The 23,970-nt window shown below is 60.7% G+C and overlaps 2 protein-coding genes across 2 annotated transcripts; one reads left to right on the top strand and one right to left on the bottom strand.

The window, feature by feature from the left end:
* Positions 1-6,144: 6,144 nt before the first annotated feature.
* Positions 6,145-7,840, top strand: CLDN23 (claudin 23). The gene has a single exon (XM_069782958.1). It carries the CDS (start codon positions 6,361-6,363, stop codon positions 7,060-7,062), a length of 702 nt encoding a protein of 233 aa, XP_069639059.1. The 5' UTR covers positions 6,145-6,360; the 3' UTR covers positions 7,063-7,840.
* A 394-nt stretch (positions 7,841-8,234) lies between these two features.
* On the bottom strand, positions 8,235-21,986 carry LOC138686423 (low-density lipoprotein receptor-related protein 2-like). The gene is made up of 33 exons (XM_069789361.1): positions 21,872-21,986; positions 21,253-21,372; positions 20,726-20,845; positions 20,417-20,644; positions 20,074-20,187; positions 19,853-19,972; positions 19,419-19,544; positions 19,112-19,318; positions 18,778-18,946; positions 18,473-18,641; positions 17,999-18,224; positions 17,523-17,648; positions 17,102-17,317; positions 16,586-16,894; positions 16,118-16,330; positions 15,373-15,930; positions 14,748-14,963; positions 14,280-14,518; positions 14,067-14,196; positions 13,547-13,725; positions 13,244-13,430; positions 12,683-12,901; positions 12,272-12,455; positions 11,788-11,989; positions 11,553-11,717; positions 11,066-11,266; positions 10,430-10,973; positions 10,153-10,281; positions 9,859-9,966; positions 9,533-9,769; positions 8,977-9,400; positions 8,618-8,753; positions 8,235-8,307 (listed from the first exon to the last, which is right to left on the bottom strand). Exons 1-33 carry the CDS (start codon positions 21,984-21,986, stop codon positions 8,251-8,253), a joined length of 6,693 nt encoding a protein of 2,230 aa, XP_069645462.1. The 3' UTR covers positions 8,235-8,250.
* Positions 21,987-23,970: the final 1,984 nt, after the last annotated feature.

Genomic DNA, 23,970 nt, shown 5'->3' with positions numbered 1-23,970 from the left:
GCCAACCATGTGGGTTTGAACATTCAAATGACACATCCAGGCAGCATACACTGCTTTGGGATTTGCAGAGGTTGCCTGTTATCCTCTACAAGCAGACACAAGGCTAGAAAGAAGCAGATGCTGGCAGAACTGCAGGGCACAGGTCTAGAGGGGTAGGGTTTTTTACCTTGGTATAAAAGGGAAGGTACAAGGTACCCAAGACTAATCCTGCTTTGCTTGTACCTATGCTTCACATTCTCTGTGGCTGGTGATTTCACTGGCCTTTCCATGCCAAAATCAATTAGCTTTGTCTCTGCTGATGTACTGACTGCCTTAAAAGTACCTGTTGATAGTATCAGGCACACTGAAGGTAGGCTGTACTATGTGGATCTGACACCTTGCCAGGGAGAAAATTATTTTCCTTTCATTTGCAAGATTTCTCTGACTAACCTGGAAGAGTCCTGTGCTTTCCCCCAAAGGGGCAGGATCCTCCTGTGAAGTAAAACTGGGCAGCCTGTTCACCAGTAAGTAACATGGGAGTGAGATGCAGCTATCCTTCTATCCGAAATGTCCACATAGTTCACAAATACAGTGGGGGAACTTCCTATCGTCAGGACGGAAGTCTCACCCCACCAATGTTCTCATCCTGTCCACTATCAGAATAAAATTCCCATAGACTAGAAGTCGTACTGTTTCTCAGTCCCCAGAACAGGCATGGGACAGAGCTGTCTCCTGCCCAGGGCTTTCTCAAGAGGAAAGGTTTAAGCAGGTCTTTTCTCCTGTGGCCTTGGCCACACATCCAGTAGTTTGACCCACAGAGCTGACTGAACTGCTAGAACATACATAAAGGCACAGTCATAAGCCATCTGCGCTTTGGTTTCAGGCCTTTCAGCCCAACGAGAGATCAAAGTACATGCAGATGAGTCACATTTACAGTAACCAGATGAACCCCATAATGAAGAACTGCTTTTGCTTTGCCAGTTGCAACATGTTCTGCACCCACGGGCATTGGCATTGCCCTTTAGCTCCCAGGCTCTGTGGCCCAGGAACTGGACAAACATGCAGTTTCCACAGCCAGACCCAGCTTTAACTGCTCTCTTCTCCCTGTCTGAAAAGGGCTGCACCTCCAAAACCCAGCACGAGAGCTTTGTGTCCAAACCACTCTCAACCATTTCAGGACTGAGTCAAAAATAAATAGCTGCAAAAATGCTTTTTATATAATTCTCTGAACTGAAAGCAGAGTCTCAGAAGCACCACCGGGCAATCTGGCAAGGTCAAGTGCAGCAGTTTGGAAGTGAGGGAGTTTAATGGATGAGTGAATACCTGGGGGGCATCTAATAAGGCTTTCAACAACTCATTCCCAGGATCTAGTCTGAATAGTGTTCAGAGAGAGTCACAGCTGGGCTGCAGAAACAAAGTGGGAACAACCTCAGCGCTCACTGATGGATTTACTGCTCTCTGCAGGCGTTACAGGATGCTGCCCCTGGATTGCACACGTGTATACAGCTCCCTCACGCTGAGTTTTGAGCAGGGGAAACAGTCGAGATTCCTATGGGCCTCAGGCCTGAGTATGATAAGCCACTGCTGGGTCACAGCCCCGGAGTGGGACCTGCCAGCACAGAGCTTGCAAGCCCTTGCATACCCAACCCATTCCCTGGTCTCCAATAATCCCTCAAAAGTGCATCCTTGGGGCTGCTGTCACCACCGTGGCCAGTCTGGAGGGTGGCAGGTCAATGGGCAAATGGAAGGCTAATAAATCTGCTTGCAGAAGTCACGCCCCCCAAAGGCTGGAGAGCTGGGACATGGAGCTGCATGCTGGGTGCCGACCACTGCTGTCTGCGCTCCTGGGAGGACACACAGACTTCTGTTCCACATTCAGCTAGCAAGGAAGACCGCAGACCCTGTCTTGCTTGGGGGCTCGTCCTTGACCTTCCGGGGGGGCACAAAGACAGTAGTGTATGTGTCCAGGGAGGAAGCTGAGAGCTAGTCTGAGAGAAGCCCATCACAACTGCAGCTGTTTGCACAATGCAGAACGTGTCCCGGCTACTCACACGCTGCCTGGGCCATGCTTGAAAGCAAGGAGTCATCAATGGGGATCATTCATTTTGCACTCTTAGAAACTCCCCCGCTCCAAGTTCTAGAAGAAAAAGCAGCAAAATAGAATAGTCAGAACCAAGTCCTTCAACCTGGGCACCTGCCTAATAAGACTTTCCTGTGGGGAGGAGACTGAGGAGAGACTTAGACAACCAGGTCTAATGCTAAAAAACCCAGCATGGGCTGTTTGAGCCATCCTGCTTTGCTCCCAGCCTGCAGGGATTCAGGGTTTCAACAGAAGGGCAAACACAGGTGGCTAGGGGCTAGACCAGAGGAAATTGCAACCCCTCAAGTGCCCCCGGGCGCTGCTCTCAGGCAGTCCCCATCTCCTACAGCAGGCAGGACACAGGGGGCTGCCAAGCTCTGCAAAGCAAACTCTGTTAAAGCGAGAGAGAGAGTCAGCGAAGGATACACAGCCAGGGTCAAGTGTTGTGCCTGCTAGGCACCTGCCAGACATAGGGCAACCCAGAGAGGCAGAGCACATGTGCTGCTATTTGCCATGTCTGCAGACCTATCTGCCACATGGCTCAGCATCCAGCATGGGCACTTTGAACCCGAGAAGCAGTCAGGTACAATATAACTTGTGTGACATACAGGCAGCGTGGTGGCATGGGGGAGATCTTGCCATATGTGACACAGGCGAAGCCCCAGGGTCAGTGGGACGTAAACAGGAATTACCAGCTGCAGGCTCCTGCTAAACAGCCCTGGCCCTGGCTCTTCCCTGTACTGCAAACAGGACACTGAGAGATCCTGCTGCTGCTGAGGACAAGCCCCACAGCAGTGAGAGGAAAGGGGTCAGAGTAACCCCCTCGCAAATACATCCTGTCCCCCTGCCCCAGTCTCAGTGTCACGAGCTCAGCAGACAGCATAGGGGCAAGAGCTGCCTTCATGCAGGGAAGCTCTTCTCCTCTCCAGAGCCACTTTTTGAAACCTCTGCTGGACCCCAGAATCTAGATCAAACTGAGGATCACAGAAGCATCTTTGGAGACTGTTATGTGTATTTGTTCCCCAGCTGTGGCCATTTCTGGCATCAGGCAAGGCCCAGTTATTACACCAAGCTCTGCTCAGTCGGTGTGATAATGGTTGTCGTGGTTTAACCCCAGCCAGCAACCCAACTAGCCACTAGTGCTATCCACACTGACCCTACACTGAGCTACTGTCACATAAGAGACACTAGTACTTGTCCAGTCTGGGGTACCATCACCACCAGTGGCTAGAAGCAGATACCTAGGGAGGCAGGGGACAGACTGAACACAGCAATGGTGTCCTGAATGCATTCCCAGACTTCAGTGGCGCAGGGTATCTGAGGCTGGAAGCAGCAACCCGGCACTCAATAGCTCATCGTGTTTCGGGGTTTTTTTGTTTTTTTTTTTTTTTCTTGGAATCAAGCTCAAGCTCTGACCATCCTGCCCTGGATCTTTTCCAGTTCCAGTTAGCTCAAGGCCTTCTGCTGCTCCTCCAATTTACAAAGGGGGGTGTGTGTGTATATGTTTAAAAAATAATAAGAAAATGCAAGCCAGCTCAACCAGGTCTGGGTACGGTTTCCATCACGTTCTTAGAGATGACTTTGCCAAGATAGAAAAAACTAAGTCACAGCCTTGGAGAAGTAGGAAACACCAAGTAAGGTGGCTCTCCCCACCCAGCAGCTAGGGAAACATGGGAAGGAAGGCAGTTTCAGCCAGACCATTTTATCTCTGTGACCAGATGGCTTTAAATGCTTCCCCAGAGCTTGGAAAGGGCCAGGCTCTGCTTTGAATTGCTTTTCATACAACCTCATTAGAAAGTAAAAGGGAAGAAATGAACAATCTATAACTTTGTGGTATCGGGAAACAGCTCTGTTAATCCTGTTTCCTTCCGTGAGCTTACTCAGAGCAGGTCATCCAGCACCAGGGCCACATCACCTAATCTGCTTATTGTTGCCCCACAATCAGAAGCCTGGGCTCCTGCCCGAAGGGCAGATGCATCCTCCTCGGCATTATTAATAAATCGGAAGGGCCCGGGTTGTTAAATCTGACACTGCTGCTTAATTGTGATGCTCCCAGCACCCAGCTTCTACTTGCTGCTGCAGATCCAAGCAGTGGCCACCTCCCAAAGCCAAGCCTGTGAGAGCGAGGGCAAGAGGGGCAGAGCATTGCTGGGGGAGCAGACAAGAGGCACCCTAGGGCAGGCACTGCAAAGCCCAGGGTGGGGGTACCTGTGGCACCCCTCGCATCCTGAGCAGCAGGCCTCTAGGTTTCTTGGCCTGTCTGGGAAAAACGTGGGCAAATCTGACAAGATGCAGAATTTCCCCCTTTCCAGCAGGGCTAGCGCATGCCCTGCCTGCACATCTGGGATGGGGGGGGGCCAAGCCCTTGCCAGCAACACAGAGCTCAGGTCTTGCTCCCACCTGCTCACAGCTATAGCATGGCCTGGCTACTCCGCAGGTCACCACTGCTTTATCTGCCAGCATTGCCACTGAGCTGTGTTTTGTCACCTTAGTAAAAATCTCCTGAGCTCAGAAGCCAAATGGCACTGATGAGCCCTCATACATAGCCAGCCAGGTCACTACCAGCCCTTTCTCTCTGCCTCCCTCTCCCCCAGGAGGACTATGTCTTCTCAGAGCCAACCTCCACCTCGTGTCCACATGGAAAGGAAAATACAGCCTCCTGCGAGAGTCAGGACTAAGAGATTTCAGACTTTCAGCTCCTGCTCCTGTCAGGGGCAGGGGTCCCATGGCAGAAGGCAGCCTCAGGCAACACATCAGGCAGGCAGCATTTAGTGTTTTGGTTGGACCCACAGTTCCAAGGGCAGTAATGGGTGGCTTGGCATGGAGTCAATGGTTGGAGTGGGGTAAAAGTTAAAAAAGTTAATGGGACAGAAAGAGAAACAGCAATCCCTAGCTTAGTTTCTCAGCTGAGGAGTACCAAATTTTAGCAAATTACTACCTGTATACGACAAAGCCAGGTGTCCCCAGTCTGGACCTATGCACAGCTGGCTGTCAGCATTGATGCCCTGCAGACACAGCTGGGGACATGAGCCTCTGGCTGAGTCCAACCCACCCCTGCCTTCCAGCTGGGCTGAGATCCAGTGATCAACAGCTCTGCAATCCAATCCCCAAAATGATCTGGCACCCACAGAGCAGAAGGGCTTCAGGGGCACTTGAGCAATAGGGGTGGGACAGAGGAGTGGGGAAGGGAGCCGGTCCAGCAGCTGGTCCAGCACAGACCCACCCAGCCCTCCAGGTGGCCGAGGCCACCAATCCAGCAATGCAAAGGTGCTGAGGTACACACATGCAGCCCTCTAGATCAGCCGGGGTTGCTCATCCCAAATTAATCCACAGAGGATGCTGCCCTCTTTTGGGCTCAGCGTGACTGGCAGAAATTCAGGGAAATTTGGAGAGGCCCAAGACCAGTGCATTTTGGGGCTCAAAACCTCACATAGAGGTTCTTCAAATGTGGTGACTTCCCATACCTATCTCAGTGGACATCCCAGGGGCTTCACCCGCTGAGATCCAGACTGCTGTGCCTGCGGGTGGCCTCTGAGCACAGCATGGGAAGGGAAGAGCAGGGCCAAGCTCAGGAGCTGTCCCTGAAGGACGAGATGCTTGCTGGGATGAACAGCAAGAAGATGAAGACCAGGGGTTGGGAAGGTCTCCTGGGCCTGGGGAGGACCACGGCGTCCTTACCAACTGTGAGAGCCACTAGCATTTCATCTTAATTAATGATTTTTCATAAATTAATTCAGTAGATAGTAAAATAAGTTCGCAGCCAGTTTAAGCAAGCCATAACAGGGTCCTGTGCTTCCCCAGAAGGGAGGAGTAGGGACCAAGCACTGCCAAGCCCTCCCAAGCGGTGACGCTGAGACATCCCAGTGCCATCTGCAGCAGCCCGGGGATGGCTGACTGCTCCCAGGACCCCCGCCCCCCTACCAGAGCTTCAGCGGTTCCCGCAGGCTCCTGCACCCCTGGCAGGTGCTGCCCCTGCAGCAGCACTCAGGGCTGGGTGCCAGCCAGCCCTACCTGTGCCGGGCTCCTCCCTGCCTGCACTTCCTTCTGCCGCTGGCACCTCCCCACAGTCCTGGGCACAGCCAGGACGGTGGCCTGCGCTGGCTTCGGGGGGCCCTGGGACTACTGCCTGACTGTGGGTTATCCCTGCCTGCACCGAGCAGCCCAGGGGCACCAGCGCCACCTCTTCTGCCCAGGTGACGGGCAGCAGCGGTAAGCCTCTGCTTTCTCCCAGAACCCCCACGGACGTCCCTGCCTCTGGCAAGCAGAAGCACCCTGGAGCCTGCTTCACCCACCTCTCCAGCATGCGGACGCCGACAGCGATGATCGTGGGGCTGGTGCTGTGCCCCTGCGGGCTCCTGCTGACACTCACAGGCACGCTGGCACCCAGCTGGAGGCAGGTGAGCCTCATACCCAACCAGCCCGTTGACCTCGTCTTAGAGCAGGGCATCTGGGACATGTGCAGTGAGCGGCAGAGCAGCCACAACCGCCACTGTGGGCAGGCTGATGACCTGGGCTACTTTGAGCAGGTGCCTGTGCGAGTGGCCCAAGGGCTGATGCCTACCTCGCTGGTGCTCACCTTCCTGGGCTTGGTGATGGCTGCCCTGGGGGTTCGCTGCTGGCAGAAGGAGCCACAGCACCTGCTGGCTGGTGTGGCAGGGCTTGTGCTGCTCCTCTCAGGGCTGCTGAGCCTCGTGCCTGCCTCCTGGTACACCCACAAGCTGTGGGCACTGCCTGCACCCGCTAGCAGCACGCTGGTTGTAGGCTACAGCTTGGTGCTGAGCTACTTGGGAAGCTGCCTGGAGATCTTGGGGGGGCTGGCCCTCACCCTCAGCTTCCACCACTGCTGCAAGCAGCGCAGGGCCCCCAAACTGCCCCCCAGCCCTGTGCTGGAGGCTGGGCCGTGCTCCACCACTGGGGCTTACCGCAGTCCCTGGGACATCCTGGAGGATGAGCGAGATGGACAGCACCAGAGGAGCACCCTGCCTTGTGACTCCGACTTGTAGCCCCAGCACAGGGACAGCAGTGGGCACAGGCCAGCCCGCCTGCCTGACACTAAGAGCAGCGCTGTCTCCTGCCCCTCCAAGCCGTGCCATTCTCTTGGGGTACCCTCAGGGCAGGCTGGAAACAAAACCAAGGACCTGGCTTGAATCTCTGCAACCTCCTCAAAAGCCTGCTGTGCTCCGGGCCCCACAACTGTGCCAAAGCCATGCTGAGTTGAGGACCAGCCATGGCTCCAGTGCCTCCATGCAGCTTTTAGCTCATCCTGCTGCACTGCACAGCAAGCTTAGGCAAAGGCAGCTCCGGTGTTCCCACGTGAGCATGGTATAGGTTAGCACCTTGTAGCCTTCAGGGCTGGAAATAGGGGAGGGGAGCACCTCCCACATGTCTCTGCTCAACTCAGGGCTGTGCAAACAGCAAAATAAATGAAGAGGAATGGGTCTGTGCTGTGGGATGGTTATGGGCTTTCTGCCAGGCAGGCTGGGCTGACAGCCAGTGTGCAAGGTTAACCCAGCTCCCCCATGCTTTGCCTGAAGCAGGGATGAAAGGTCTGTAAAAGGGTACAGGTAGCTTTTATAGCACCTTCCTCAAGGACTTTTCCCCCATGGTCAAAATCAGCTCTGGAAGAGGTTTCTCATTCCCTGAGTACAGCCACTTCAGGGGCGGGGTGGGGGGGGAGGAAAAAAAAAAAAAAAGAGAGATGACAGGGAAAAAAATAGCATATATTTCCCCTTTCATCATTAGCTTGGTGTGAGGCAGTAAAACTGGTCTCACTGGTTTGTAAGAGACACTCAGGAAGTCAGAACTGCACTATAAAATGCTGCTTGGCACCCTGCATAGGCAAGAGCTGAACCAGCTTCCTTGCAGAGCTATTTGGCCAGATTTCTACCCCAGGAGAGCCCAAAGCACCCTGGTCAGCAAGCTAAGCCTTGCTGCAGAGGGACAGTGGATTGAGATGCCCTAAGTGTGATTAAGGGATGGTACAGGATGCCCTGTGTGATTCAGGGGGAGATCAAATTCAGGTGGCTGAGAGAATGTGTTGGAGCTGGAGACTTCCCAAAAAGCCTCCCAAAGCTTTTTGCTCTGGACTGTAAGTTCCCTAGAGCTTAGAGATCTGGGAAGAGCAAACCAACCTCCCCTTCCCAGCCCAGACACAAACCACAATAGCACCAGAGATGCTGCACAACATTCCTTTATGAAAATACAGTGTCAGGGCAAGATGGTCCCTTCCTCAGCGGGGCTGGCAGCTCCTGCAGAGATCACAGACAGGTGCATCAAGGATGAGTCTGAGCCAGCCTCCCTGGGCCCACCCCACATCTTGGCAGAGGGGCTCCAGCCACAGATGGAGGGGCACAGCCCCTGTACCAGCCAGACTCTAGGCACCCCCAGGTCTTGCCCCTCTTCCCCAGCAGGAGGGCAGAGCTTGCCTCAGGAGTGGGCACCATGCCAGCGCTGGGCCTGGGGAAGGATCTGCATATGGGGGCCGGGGGGGGGGTGTCTTTGGGGCACCCCACAGTGGCAGGGGGGTCCCTACCAGGGCCTGCTCCAGATGCTACTCACCTCTTTCCCATCGTAAGCTTCATTCACAAAGGTATCGCTCTTGGGTGGAAGCTCTTCCTCCTCATCATCCTCTTCCTCAGGATCGCTTTCACGGTGGTACAAGGTCAGCACTCGGGTGGAGGCAGTGCTTGAGGTCCTGGGGAGGAAAAAAAGTACACTGAGGATGGCATGGCCATCTCCTAGCGATGGGGCAGATCCCAAGGTCCTGCCATAAATCCCCGGTAACAGCCTGCCAGGGTGATCGGAGCTTTCCACATAGCCCAGGAGTGCCCCAGGACACCACGGCTGTCCCTGGGCGGGGAGACCGTGTCCCTCTCCATCCCCAGTTGTACCTGGCCCAGCCCAGCCCCAGAGCTCACCTCCTCCGCCTGTCCCGCCTCCGCATGTAGGCCAGGGCCCCCACAGCAGCAACAGTGAGCAGCAGGAGAACAGCCACCCCCAGGGCAATAGGTCCTGCAACAGGCTTCACCTCTGCCTCCTCACAGTAGTTGCCACGATAGCCCAGGGCGCAGTGGCATGTCACTCGCCCAGCCTCGATAGCGCAGTCCCCGCGCAGGTTACATGTCTCACTGCTGCATGGCACAGCCCCCAGCACCTCCTCAGTGCTGGGGTGTACGACGAAGGGCTCTCCATGCTCCTGGGGGCCAGGGCCTGCGGGCAGGCTGGTGCCGGGCTGCTGAGGCTTGGGTGCAGCTGTGGGTAAGGCTGGTTTCTGTTCTTCCACATGGGACATTCTGGGTGGTGCCACTGTGGGGACCTGTGTCCCCACCTCCACAGAGGGGCCTGGAGGGATGGGCATAGGTCAGCAGAAACCCAGGTGAGACCCCCCTTCCCAAACTGGGGGAGACTGGGCAGGCTCCCCACCCCGTGCGCAGCCAGGACCCTTGCACGCCCCTGCCACGGGCAGGCACTCACAGCCAGACTCATCGGAGCTGTCAACGCAGTCAGGGTGCCCATTGCAGACCTGCTCTTCGGAGATGCAGCTCTGGAGGTCAGGGCAGGCCTGGAGTGGGGCCGGGCAGGGCAATGCAGGCATGCATGCCACCCCACGCACCAGGTGGTAGCCAGGGGAGCAGCGGCACAGCCGCCCTGCAGGGTTGGGCAGGCAGAGCTGGGCACAGCCCCCATTGCTCTTTGCACAGCTGTTGGTGCCTGCCAAAACAGCATGGGTTAGCATGGCCACCACGGGGCATGGCTCAGCCCCCCCCCAGCGCCCCAGCCTAGGGCAGCCCCAGACCCACCTTCCTGTGAGAACTGGCTGTAAATCCTTATGGCTACCAACTCCTGTTCCATTGGGAACCACCAGCTCTCAGCCCGCTCCAGCCGGCTGTGCCAGATCTTGCTGGAGCCTGGGAGACACATGGGGTCAGCACTGCTCCATCTCCTCTCGCAAGGGTGCCCAGAACAGGAGGTGGGGTCCCCCAGCCTGCCCTTCATCCCGGGGAGGGGCAGGCAGCACCCCATGGAGACTAGCAGACACCCCTGTGTCCTGGTGCAGTAGGAGGAGCTGGACAAAGCACAGCAAATGGACTCACCATTGGTTGAGGTCGTGCTCCAGAGCAGAAAGCCTTCTCCGATGGCAAAGAGCGAGAGGCCATGCAGCCCTTCCCGCACCACCCGGAAGTGGGATCCGTCCAGCTCAATGCTGCTGATGGCACCTCTCTCTGCAGGGCAGAGACGCGGGGACATCAGATGTGGGAGCACGGAGGGCTCCGGGCTGCACCTTGGGGCTGTGCTAGGCTGTGCCCTGCGGACCGAGTGCCTGAACCACTGCTACACCCCCAGCAGTGCCCTGGCTCAGCCCACACTCACCACGGTCTGCCCAGTACAGCCGGGTGCTGGCACCCCCAAAGGCGAGGCCAGTGGGAGCCCGGGCTCTCCTCCAGACCACTCTGCGGCCAGTGCCATCCATAGCCGCGCACTCCACTGCGGCGCTGGGCCGGTGGCTGCCTGCTGCCGTGACAAAGCACATGGTGGAAGCATGAGGACACAGCGCCAGCCAGGCAGCGCCCTGCAGCCCCTGGCTGAGCAGCACCAGGGTCCACTGCCCCCCCGGAGCTGCCACACGGATGCTGGGCGGCTGCCCCCCGATCCAATACAGGTTCCCACTCAGCCAGTCCAGGGCCAAGGACGTCACCGTGCCCTCCACAGCCACCGCCTGCTTCCAGGACAGCCGGCCCCAGTCCTTCAGGCGCAGCAGCCCAATGGAGTCACCCCCCACCTCCGCAAAGTACAGGCTCTTGTCTTTCACTGTGTAGTCGATGGCTGTCAGGCGGCCCACCTTGGCCAAGGGCAGGGCTTGGTGTGGGGGAAGGCCTTGGGATCCAGCCATTGCAGGCAGGTCCTTCAGGTAGACCTGGAGGAAGGAGGCAGCGCTAGGACAGGGACCCCACTCCCCTGATGACAGCGAGGACAGCAGCCCTCAGGGCCTGCTCAGGAGGACAGTACCTGTGCCACGGCTGCCGGTGACACCAGGAGGGCAAAGGCCGAATCGCGGAGGGGCAGGCAGGTGGTCTCATCAGCGGCCAGGATCAGCCTGGCAGGGCACCGGCACTGCCCGGCATGCCTGGCACTCAGCAGGCACAGGTGGGAGCAGCCGCGTGACACACACGGGTTAGGGGCTACCGGGCGCAGGGCTGGGTGCATCACCTGTGGGAAGGGCAGGCTCAGCCTCACAGCCCTGCCAGTGCCCAGCATGACTGACACCACGCCATGCTGCCAAGGCCCGGACGCGGCCCAGCTGGGGGCAGAATGGTGGGGCAGAGATGCTCCAAGAGGACCAGAGACCCTTGACCGCAAGGACTGCTGCCCAAAGACCACCAGGATGGGGGTACAGCTCCCAGTAGCTCTGCACTCAGAGGATGGCGGGGCCGTGCAGGGTGGCACCCCCAGCAGAGCTGGCACAGCATGGTTCAGGGCTCCCCCAGGTAGGTACCTGGAGGCCATGGGGCTGCCCGTGTCGCTTGAGCAGCACGGTTCTGTTCTTGCCACTGGTCTTGTCCACTTGCTGCACGGACCATGCCTTCCTCTCCGACCAGTAGAGCTGCCCCTCGCACACCGCCGCTGCGAAGGGGCTCCGGACCCAGCCCAGCTGCAGGACCTGGCAGAGAGGCTGTGAGCACCCACCCTGGCTCCCATCAGGAACCCATCACCAGAGCCACACCACAGACCTTCACACTGGTGCCATCCAGATGTGCAGAACCAATGCTACCCAGCTTCTCATCCAGCCAGAAGATTCTCCAGGTGGGGAGGTCGAGGGCCAGTGCTGTGGGCCAACCCAGCCCCTGGGCCAGCAGCACATGCCGCCGACTCCCATCCATGGTGGCCTCCATCAGCCGTGGGTGGCTCCCCACCTCTGACCAGTACAACAGCCTGGTGGGAAGAGAGGTGCTGGCCCACAGACCTGGCACAGTATCGTCCCAGTACCAGGGCAGCCCAGAGGAGCAGCATGGAGCTTCCCATCCCATCAGGGATGCACTGAGAGCTCCACCCAGGGCAGGGGCAGGTGCCTTCTTCCCCACTTGCACATCCCCAACAGCACCCAGGTGAGGCCATCCCAACTCTTCCCCAGCCTGTCCACCTGCCTCTGTGGAGGAAAGCAGGGCAGGGCAGGGATGGCAAGGAGGTCCCCATATCCTCTTGTCCCAGACTTACCCTGCCAGAGGCTGGAGCACCAGGGAGTGGGGCTGGTCCAGGTCTCCATCCATCACCACAGTGTACTCTGGTATCCCTCGCCAGGCAGCCCCCAGGCGAGTGGCCAGCACCTGCCCTGCTGCCCCATCTGTCCAGTACAAGTTCCTCCCAAGCCAGTCCACTGCTACACAGTCTGATCTCACACCTGCAATGCACTCAAGAGTCAGCACCCGTGGGGTGACAGCTGCATGGCCCTTTGGCACAATGCTCCCTGCCCAGGTCCCCTCCATCCCAAGAGGTCTGGCTCCACCCAACCCTGCTCCCACCAGCACCTCTCCACACAAGGGGACAGAGCCTGGCACCCACTGCAACCTGGAGATTGCACAGCCACAGAGGGGCCAGCCCTGCTAACCCCACACTGTCACAGCCCACCTTTCACCAGTGTGCCTTTCTTGCCCGAGTCGAGGTCCTGCCAGCGGATGCTTTCTGTGGCCAAGTCCATCCAGAAGACTTTCCTCTCCACCAGGTCATAGTCGAGTGAGAAGACAATGCGATCCTTGTCAGTAGCCAGTAGCACCTCCTCACGCCCACTCCGCAGGCCATAGGACAACACCTCTGACTGCACGGCCACGAGCAACATGGGCTCTGGTCCTGGGGCAACACAGGCACCCAGACTCTGCTCAGTGCTGGTGGCCCCAGCACACACAGGCAGGAATCATGGCGCTCACAGGCATTGGAGCCTGCTGGGACTCGGCCCTGCCGCACAGCATGTTCCTTAGCTAGTGCAGGTGGATCTTCCAATCAGCCATGGGCTGGCAAGCAGCAGCTCACAGCTGAGTGAGGCCCGGGAGGCCACATGGCAGAGGGGACAGGACCATTCATGGGACTACAAGGCTCATGGGCAGCAGGCACGGGGGGCAGGTACCCACCGGCTCCTGGTGTACCCTGGAGTGCCATGGACCTTTGGTGCTGCTTGACCGTCACAGGGCTTACCAGTGAGTTTGCAGACACGTCCGTCAGGCTCCAGCAGGTAGCCAGGGAGACAGCCACAGCTGTAGGACCCTGGGGCATTGAGGCACGTCTGGCTGCAGGCTCTCTCACCCCACTCCGTGCACTCGTCTATGTCCACGCAGGACAGACTGTCCTCGGCCAGCCGATAGCCTGGGTCACACCAGCACCGCTGCGGGGAAAGGGGCTGTCAGGGTCCTGCCTTGGGGACACATGAGGCTCCCTCCTGCAGCTGAACCAGGGCAGCATGGCAGGGTAAGCCCCTGGACCAGGACTGCTGGCACTCACAGGGCCCTGGGGCGAGGGGTAGCAGAGATGAGCGCAGGACCGCTGGCAGGGCACAGAGCAGTTCCCCCCCTCATCCGAGCCATCTGTGCAGTCCTGCTGGCCATCACACACCAGGGATGCATTCAGGCAGGCCCTCAGCCCACATGGGTACTCGTGACTCTGGCAGGGAGCAGGCTGGCCTGCAGGGACATGTAGGGAAACCTGCCCTAAGCCTCATCCACCAGCTCCTTTTGCTCAGCTGGGGCAGATTCAGCTGCTCCCGCAAGGTGCCCAGGGCTCACTGCAGCCACCTTCAGAGCTGTGCCTGTAGCCTGGCTTCAGGTTATCCCAATCCCAAGGCCACCAGCCCTATAGGAACAGCTACCTGGGGCCTGGAACCACCACAAATGCTTGGAAGAAGCAAGAAGCACACAGGGCCTTTCGCCTCTGTACAGACACGTCCCCACCTCCCTCTGTGCTGGGCACCCACCAACCGCCCCTGGGTGAGACACAGAGGGGATAAAAGCAGGGTGTTGCTCACAGCCAGCCTCATCGCTGCCGTCTGTGCAGTCACTTTCTCTGTCGCAGCGCCAGACATCAGGGATGCACTTATGGCCATGGGAGCAGCCCCACTGCTGGTCCCCACACAGCCTTTCCTCCCAGGGACAGCCCTACAAAAAGCAGAAGGTGAACAGGGCCACCAGCACTCCTGGGAGTGAGCGGGGACAGGCTGTGTCCCCACCACCCCACTCACCTGCTCGTCTGTGCCATCCCCACAGTCGGTGGCACCATCACAGCGCCAGGCCTCCGGCACACACTCCCTGCTGCGGGGACACGCCACCTCACCCGTACGGCAGAGCAGCGGCCGGGGCACAGCGCAGCCCTCCTCATCCGAGCCATCCCGGCAGTCGTGGTCGCCATCACAGCGCAGGGCCAGAGCCACGCATTGCCCACTCTGGCAGGGGAACTCAGCAGGACCGCACTCCTTCGGCACTGCGGGCAGGTCCAGGGCTGAGCGGTGGCACTGTTCCCATCCCTGTCCCCATCCCCATCCCCTTCCCACCAGCGCAGGCATGGCACTGAGCAGGGTATGGCCCCTCCAGCTGCTCAGCAGGTTGCCCCAGGCAGTGCCTGCTCCTGGACCCACAGGAAACTTGGTGCACCCACCTGTGGGACAGGCAACCCCCAGAAGCCCCTGTCCCATCCAGCCCCAGGGTCTCACCACAGCCCTGCTCATCGGTGTGGTCCAGGCAGTCGGCATGGCCATCACACAGCCAGCTCTCAGGGATGCAGCGGGTAGCAGCGTCACAGCGCAGGGTGCACTCCTGCGTGGGGCTCCAGCAGCCTGTCTCATCCGAGGCATCAGGGCACTGTGGCACCCCATCGCAGTGCTCCGCAGCCCCGATGCATATGGCTCCGCTCACACAGTGGAAGGCCCCTGGGGAGACAAGGCTCCTTGCTAAGCCTGCAGTAGGCAGCCAGGGTGCCCAGACTCTCTGCTAGCCCCCCAGTGACCTAGAATGGCCCCATGCTACAGCGAAAGGGCTTGGTCCCTCCTAGTCAGTGCATCTCCAGCAGCCTAGGTCCCAAGCAAGACCAGTGAGGCAGTCTCAACTCAGCCACATCTAGGTCACCACGAGCAGCAGGGCCAGCCCTATCCCCTTCTGACAGCACCTCCAGCCCAGCACCAAGCTCAGAAGAAACCAGTATGCCACATCACAAGCACCAGAGCCCAGGACACACTCAGACCTTCCCAGGGCCCCACCCCACCAACCCCACCAGGAAGCGGCCAGCAGCCCTGGCACAGGGCAACCCAGCTGCACAGGGGACTGAAGAACGGCTCCTACCTGGGGTGTCACAGAGCTGGGCACACCCGTCCTCATCAGACCCATCTGCACAGTCCTTCTCCCCATCACACATGTACTCCTGGTCCACGCACTCGGTGCCATCACGGCAGGGCACATGCGTGCGAGGACAGGAGAGATGGAGGACTGGGGTCAGGGGGCGTGCAGGGCTGGATGGGAGGGGTGGGGTATGCGGCACTACCCGTGCAGGACTGGTTGGACACTGGGTGATAGTAGTTGGCCATGGAGTAGTGGTCTTGGTTGTCAAGGACCGAGTGGTGGTGGTGGCAGCTGGTTGCACAGTGGTGGTCTTGGTTGGCACGGTCCGGGCAGTGGTTGGTGCTGGGGTGGTCTTGGTTGATGTGGACTGGCTGGTGGTGGTTGGTGATGTGGTAGCCTTGCCGGTTGGTGCACGAGTAGTGGTGGGCACAGCGGTGGTCTTGCTTGGTGTAGGTCTTGTGGTGGAGGTAGTGGGCTGAGCAGCAGTGGTACTTGTGGTTGTCTTCATAGTGGTGGTCACAGGTGGAGGGAGCGGCAGGACAGACTCCTTGCTTGGTGGCACTGGCAGAGGCACAGGAACATGAGCCTGGATTTGGGGCTGTGCCATCCCCACACTCCAGGCACCTCCAAGAGCACCCCACATAGCCACCAGCAGCCAGGCACCCTGCCCCAGCTCAGAGCACCACGGGCCACCCAGCCCCATCAGGTACAGCACCAGGGCCAGGCACAGAGCCGTGGCCACTCTTACCAGCCTGCAGCTCCGAGCCTACGAAGGCCACCACTCCCTGCACGCTTGCTGCCGGCATGGACAGCACAAGGGCCAGTGTCCTCCGGTCCCACAGCAGCAGAGCCGTCCCGTTTGCTGACACCAGGTATGGTTCAAAGGCAGCCACAAGGCCGTGGGACCAGCTGGGTGCCAGCGTGACTGCTTGCTGCTTCGTCAGACTCAGTGCCCGTAGGCCTGCGAGGCAGAGGGATGGTGTAGGACCCTGGGGCCCACAGGCACCCCTTGTGGCCCACCCCATGGCCCACCCTGTGCCCCCATAACCCACAGCTATGGCAGGGACCTCATGGCTGAGGCCAGGGGCTGAGCCACGGGACAGAGTCTGCCCCAAGAGCACCCTACTGCCCAGACAGGGAGCTACTGCACGTAGGGCATGGCTTGTCACTCCTGCCTATAGCAACCACCTCCGCTCTCCCTGCTCCCAGGACTCACCCAGGACTGAGCTCCAGAGCAGGCTGAAGCCTCTGCTATCCATGGCTGCAGGCAGGTCTCCAGGCCAGGTCTCATTCCAGGCATCCCACGGAGCACCCCCAGCCAGGCTCAGCTGCTGCAGGGGCTGCCCACGGGCTAACCAGTACAGAGCACCCCGCTGCCAGTCCAAGAAGAGGTGCTGGATGCTGCTGCGAGCATGGTGCAGGATGCGTGGGGACATGTCAGATGCCTGGATCACTCCGATGTCCCTCCGGTTACACGCGAGCCAGTACAGGTCCCCCGAGCGGATGTCCACACGGACAGAGCAGACTTGGCAAGAGTAGGCAGGCAAGCAGTTACAAGGCTGTGCCATGACCCCACTCCTCTGCCTAGTCCCTCCTGCCCCTAAAACTAGGGCACAGCTGCCCAGTGTCTCAGCACAGCCCCAGCGTGGGCACCATGGGACTGCGGGGCTCTGCACCCAGGAGATCCTCAGGCCTCAGGGAGCACGCCCTCCATCACCTCATAGGGTCTCACCTGGCAGCCCAGTTGCAACAGCCTCTCTCCTACCAGGGTGCCCCACAACACGCAGCAGCGTCCCATGGTCATCTGTCCCGTAGAGCACCGACCTCTGCCAGTCCATGTCTTGCAGATGGAGAGGCTCCTGCCACTCCTGCACCCGTTTGCTGTGTGCTCCAGGGCCCACCTGCACCAGGGAGATGGCCTTCCCCGATGCATACACGATGGACAGCTCTGCAGGGTGCAAGGGCAGTGTGTGAGCATGGCTCCAGGGGCACTGGATGGGGTCACCAGCATAAACCAAGGCAGAAACGTAACAGCACTGGTGTGTGCTGGGAACCTCATCCCAAAGCCACAGCCCCTTACGGCCTTCCCTCTGACTCCCACAGTGATGTGTCCCAGCCCCGGCAGCCAAGCCCACCTTGCAGACACTGCTTACCTGTGCACTTCCCCGAGGGCAGGAGGAAAAGGCCCTCCGGACATGCACACTTGTAGCCCCGAGGGTGCACAGGGGACAGAAGGCAAAGGTGACTGCACAGGCCCGGAGCACACGCAGCAGTGTCTCCTGGAAGCAAGGGGACATTAAGAGCTCAGGCAGCCGTGACCGCCCATGCCTCTCCTGATCCCCCAAAAACACAGGCTGTCCTGGGGCTGGATGCGGGCTGGCTACCCCAGGCAGGGTAGCAGTATCACATGAGGTAGGAGGGCTCAGGTCTACCTGAAGCCATGGGACTCGGCTGCTTTCCTACAGGTTCATAGATCCCCTCTCCCACAACCCCTCATCACAGGGCCAGGAGAGCCATCAGGCAGGACCCAGTGAGCTCCAGGACCCAGCACAGCCTCCCCCAGCACCCAGGGAAGCAGCAGCGATGCTGCCAGCCCTGCACTGGTGCAGGCGCCCAGCAGGGTACTTACGGGGAGGCTGCTGCAGTGCATGCAGGACAGTGAAAGCCGAGACAGGGGCACGGAGCAACACTGCATGCTCCTGGGGAGACACCCGGGTGGCCGACACCAGCTCTGTGCCATCAGTCCAGAAGAACCGGCTCTCAAACACAGCCAGGCCCAGTGGCTCCGTGTGGCTCCGCAGGACAGTGGGAAAGGAGTGGCGCCCACTGCCATCCACCTGCAGCGTCTCAATGGACTGGGGACAAGGCAAGGCATGGTCACCATGTGGCACCCCACACCCTGGCACTGTCCCACAGCCACGGGGCTCACAGTGGTGCCTTCCGCCTCCCAGCCCAGGGATGTGTGGCAAGACCTGGGCACTGCTCCGTGCTCCCTCCCATGCCTTGGTTGTAGCCACAGGGGAACCAGGGCCACCCTCCCCACTCCCACCTCATCGCCTCCCAGCACCTGGGGGGGCAGAACTCTGCTGCCCTGCATCCCTACCTCCTTGTACTCGCTGATCCAGTACAGCCTGCCAGCCACATGGTCCAGGCTCAGCCCCACAGGCTCCTCCATGGACACCACTGTAAGCTCCCGCCAGTTTGAACCATCCATACCAGCTGCAGCAATGACTGTTCGGCCCCTCTGCCCTCGATTGACCCAGTACAGGGACCTGGGGGCAGGCACTAAGCACCCACTTCACAGCATAACACCAGTGCTGCCACAGCCCCACAGCAGGCATGACATGGTCAGCACCAGCATCGCTCACCCAGGAACCCGGGGCCAACCCTGGCTCACTCACACCTCACCTTGCAGCCGGATGCACTGTCAGCTGCTCTGGTGCCACGTCCTTCCCCAGCACTGTCACGTAGCCCCTGCCATCGCCCAGCCCCGCGCAGATGGCTGCAGGGTGGCTACTGGCCCAGTACAGCTGGCCTGTGAACCAGTCCACAGAGATGCTGTTCACCTCCCCGGCATCTGCAGAGATAGAGCAATTTAAGGCACACCACCCCTGCTCTGGGCCAGGGGGCAAAACCCATGTTGCCCCTTCCTCTACAGGAAAGGCAGGGCTGGGGCGGCAGGCCAGCTCTCAGCTCCCATCTCAGCCCCACTATGGCACCCAGCACCCTCACTCCTCCCCACCTGCATAGAGGGGCTGCGTGCCCTTCCCTGGGAGATGAGCCCGGAGCTCGCCCTCCTCTGTCAGCCAGTAGTAGGTTTCTCGGAGCAGGTCATACACCAGGGCGCGGGGTTTGGTATCGGTGGAGAGCAGGGGCCGGTAGGCTTGGGTCCGCACATCCAGAAGGGCCAGGTCCTGCCCCACGGCCACCAGGATCTGTGTCGCATTGTCTGCCAGGGCGAGGGGGATGTCAGCCAGTGAGCGGGGACCTGGCTAGCTGGGGTTACGGCCCAGCCCCTCGGACAGCCCGGGCTGCCCGGCTCACCCTACCTGCCACTTCGCAGGTGGTGCCATGCCACAGGGTGTAGCCCTGGAGGCAGGCGCAGCTGAAAGCGCCCAGGGTGTTGCTGCACAGCTGGCTGCAGGGGCTGTACTCCAGGGAACACTCATCCACATCTGCGGGGATAGGTGCAGCCAGAAGCCTGCCACACAGCTGGCTAGCCACCCCCAGACAGCATCACCACTGCTCCCCAGGGACCACAGGCAGGCTCCCTAGATACCAGGACCTGGGCCCCAGCCCCAAAACGCACCAGCTGCCTCTGGGACATGACCTAGACACAGCCTTTGTGGGGCCAGGTGTGACAAGCAGGCAGGAGCAGGGCTGAGCCAGGCATTCCCATGCAAGCGCCGGCTCCGGGGAGACCCTGCTTTTGGCAGCCGAGGCTGCACATGCCCAAAGTGTGTACACCCTGACCTCTCCTTACCAGCACAGTTCTGCCCATCGGCCTGCAGCACCCAGCCGGCCCCACAGGAGCACTGCACTCCCCAGTGCGTGTCAGTGCATGTCTCTGCACAGCCCCCGTTGCGTACGAAGCAGCTCCGACCTGCAGGGACACAGCAGAGGGGTGACACAATGCAGGACAGCTCTGTGGCTCCCCCAGGCCCCAGCCACACAGGCAGTGGCCGGCAGCCACACGCAACTCACCGCATGTGCTGGGCTCATCAGTGCCGTCCACACAGTCATCCTCATCATTGCACATCAGGGACTCCAGGATACACTTCCCCTCGTCGCACCGCATCATGCCAGGAGGGCAGGGAGCTATGGTGCACACAGCTCATGTCAGGAGGGCAGACCGATACCAGGTGGGCACAGGGAAGGCTGTGGGTGCCTGACTCATGGGGAGGCCCCGCAAAGCATCAACAGGTTCCCGGGATGCTTGCCAGCATCCCAAGGGGAGCTGGGGCCCAGGAAGGCAAAGTACCCCTTACATCACACATGGCCTGGACAGGTCTCACCCCACTGAGGAGCATCCAGCGTGCTTGCTTACCACAGACATCTTCATCCGAGGAATCACCACAGTTGTCAATCCCGTTGCACTTCCACTCGGCCATGATGCACACCCTGTTCCTGCACTGCCACTGCCCAGGCAGACAGGGCTGCTGGGGACACCCTTCCTCATCCCAGCCATCCTCACAGTCCTGGTGCCGATCGCACAGCTCCCAGTGTGGGATGCAGTGGTGGGTGCCGGGACACTGCACCTTCTTTGCCCCACACACTGAGGGAACAGAGCAGCACTCACACCCTGCCCTGTGCCCCCAGCCACCCCCACTCAGCCCCCCCAGCAGAGTCTACGTACCGCAGTCCTGCTCATCAGAGCCATCCAAGCAGTCAGCAGCACCATCGCAACGCCAGCTGCTAGAAACACACCGGCCGTTGTCACACTGCCAAACATGGGGGTCCCCACCACAGGCAACATCTGCAGGGACAGCACATGGTCACTGGGACCTACTGCTCCAGCACAACCACAAGGGTCCCCTCCATCCTGGCACGGGGCAGGTGCTGGCAATGCCTGAGGGGCTCTGCCAAGGGGCTGGCCCACAGCAGCCTCCAACAGGGCTCTTGGGCAGGTGGGGGGCTGCCTCGCTCAGCTTGGGATCCAGGACATGTCCCCGTGCCACAGACATCCCCCGGGAGCTCTGGGGCACACACATCCCTGCAGGGTGCCACACAGGAGCCACTGGCAGAGCCAGCAAGGAGTCAGGTGCCTCTGGCCTGCCCTGCCCCACCACCCCCCCAGAGCAGCTGGGCCCCTCGATGCTCACACAGCACAGCCCCTCAAGCCACCCCGCGACAGAGGATGGGTGCCAGCTTCCCCTCACTCACCACACTGCTCGTCCGTCCCATCAGGACACTGCTGCTCGCCATCGCAGAGCCAGGGAACAGGGATGCAGCCAGCACCGCAGGCAGCCTGGCGTGAGGCCACGCACGTGGGGCTGGCGGGCGCTGCGGGAGAGGGATGCCAGCCCCTGGTCAGCCTGGGCAGCCACGGCCAGCACTCGCCGGCACACACCCCACGCAGCTCCCTGCTCCGCTTAGGGGTCCCAGCACAGCCCCGCAGAGGGGGGGACTGGCACCAGCCAGGGGCACCCCAGGACCTCGTGCAGGGCTGGAGGGAGAACTGCAGCCTCTCGTTCCCCACCACCCAGGGAAGGCAGGGAACCCCCAGCCCCTCCCCCAGGCAGCGGGACAGGGCTACTCAGGGTGCAGGACCCCCCACGCTGTCAGGGTGGGAAGGATGCCACGGAGGGCAGGAACCCCCACATCACCGAGGACTGGGGAGAACGGGGACAGCCTAAGTGGCAGGGACATCCCCCCCCCATAGCCCACCGCTGGCGAAGGGGGCAGCAAGCAGCCCTGAGGCAGCGGGCGCCCACCGCAGCCCCTCGGGATGGGGCAGGGACCCCTCCCCCTTCCCGGCCCGCCCCCCTCGGCCCCGGCTCACGGGCGCGGCGGGTCCCGGCACCGGCGGCGATCCCGGCCAGGAGCAGCGGCGGCGGCAGAAGGATGCTGAGGAGGACCAGGAGCAGGCGGAGCGGCGGCGGCGGGCGGCGGCCCATGGCGGCGGCGGCGGCGGCGGCGGCGGCTCTGGGGGCCCGGCCAGCGGAGGGGAGCGCGCCACTGCCGCCGCCGCCGCTTTTATGCCCGGGCGCGGGCAGCCATTGGGCACCGCGGGCACCGCCCGCCGCCGGCGGAGACCCTGGCCCGCCCCGCTACCGCGGGGGCTGCGCCGGGCTGACCCGGGGAGCCTCCAGCCAGGGTCTGGTGGCGAGGGGGGATGGCCTCAGGCGGGGCAGCTGCGGTCCCAGGCCGCGCACGCTCGGGCCCGCCGCCCCACAAGAGCTGGGGGATGTAAAGGGTCCCCAAGCCATCCCCCCCTCCCCCCGCTCCGCTGGCCCGTCTCGTCCCGTTGTGCGTGGCCGCCTTATCGGCCTGGGATTGTTGTGAGAACCGGGTCCCGCAGCACCTGTGCCGGGCGTGGGAAAGCAGCGGCAGCCTTGAACGCGGGGGTATCCCCCGAAAACACCGGCCTGGTGCTGCGCACAGCTGCCCGCCCGGCCGCCGCCGGTCCTCGACCTTGAGGGCTGCCAAGGAGCCCCCGGAGCAGAAGGAGAGCAAAAGCAGCGGCTGACGGAGGAAAACAGCACAACAAGAGGATAAGGCACCTGCCGCCGCCTGGGAAAGGAGCCTTCTCCCACCGGGCATAGCGGAGAGGCATGGCCCAAGCTGAGGAGATAGCCCCGGCGGCACAGGGGGGTCGACAGGGCTCCTGGCCACGCACCCGGGGGAAGCTGGCAGCATGCTGCCCCTCCACGGCTTTTGGCTTGCCAGCCGGCTGCACAGGGTGGCATTAGTGTCTGTACACCCCAAAGACCAGCCTGTGCTTCAAGCGCATCCATTGCCCGTGGATGCTATGCATTTGTCCTCTCCAGCCTCCCCATGAAACTCCCCACACATGAGCTGAATCCGGGCAGTTACTGCTGTGGGTACACACTCACAGGCAGACAACTGTCTTGTCTATGAGATGTTCAGGCATGTACAAGGGGCATTTGCTCAGGAAGGGAAAGCTCTTGGTGTGATCTCCTGCATGCTGTGGATATACTGGATGCCAGCCATGGGACTGGCACAGGAAGGGCTCTGGCACAGCCAAGTCAGCTGGGAGCTCAGGGCAGAGGCACCATCAGGTAGATTGAAAGACCAGGGTGTTGCACAAGGGAGATGTCCCCAGCCCATGACATGGCCGCAGAGACCATTTGTCCCAGGATGTGGTGCCCCGTGAGCATTAGGCACCCCCCTGTGCCCATATGCACCCCTGCCGGTGCTGCAGTCCAGGGGGCAGATTCGCCCAGCTGTCCTCTCTCTCTGGGGCAGGGTCCCAGCGGCCCTGGGCAATTGGTTTCCCAGGGCGCTTCCCAGAAAACAGAAGTGTGCAGGTCCCAGGGATGATGAGCACCCCTGTGGCAGGGACACCAGGCAAGGGGGTCCTAGTGGTCAGGGGAGGGAGCGGAAAGGACAGATGGACGCACAACAGAGCAGTATCCAGGCACCCTCAGGCTGTGCAGAAAGCCCCGATGCCCTCATCACCCCTACAGGCCAGCACCGAGAGCTGTGGTAGGTCCCTGGGGATCTGCCCCATCTCCAGGGGCTGCCCCAGCCCTGCCACCCCCCCAGCATACTCTTTTCTCCCCAGGATGTCCAGCACTGCCTCCACCCAGGCACTGAGCCTGTACCACTGTGAGAGCCAACCCAAGGAAGGGGACAAAGAGACTCCCCCCAAGAGCAATACCTCTGTGATGGGAAGGAGGAGGACAGCACTTTGGGCAGGCCCCAGCAGGGACCCTCCTGCCTCCCTGGGCTGCCCAGGGAGGTGCCCAGCATATGTGATCCTTTTCCCACTTTCCATATCATTTCCTCAGCCTGGGAAGGGGCCATGGCAGCCTGCCCAGGTGGATGTGCAAGCCCCTAGTAGTTCTCTGGGCTGGGGGTTGCAATGTGCATTGGTCCTGGGAGTCTAGTGGGCTCTCCTTGCCCACCTGTCCTTGA

This window comes from Haliaeetus albicilla, chromosome 1, assembly GCF_947461875.1.
Source record: "Haliaeetus albicilla chromosome 1, bHalAlb1.1, whole genome shotgun sequence".
In the NCBI taxonomy this organism is placed as follows: domain Eukaryota; kingdom Metazoa; phylum Chordata; class Aves; order Accipitriformes; family Accipitridae; genus Haliaeetus; species Haliaeetus albicilla.
This window is presented reverse-complemented; position numbering and strand designations above follow the sequence as displayed.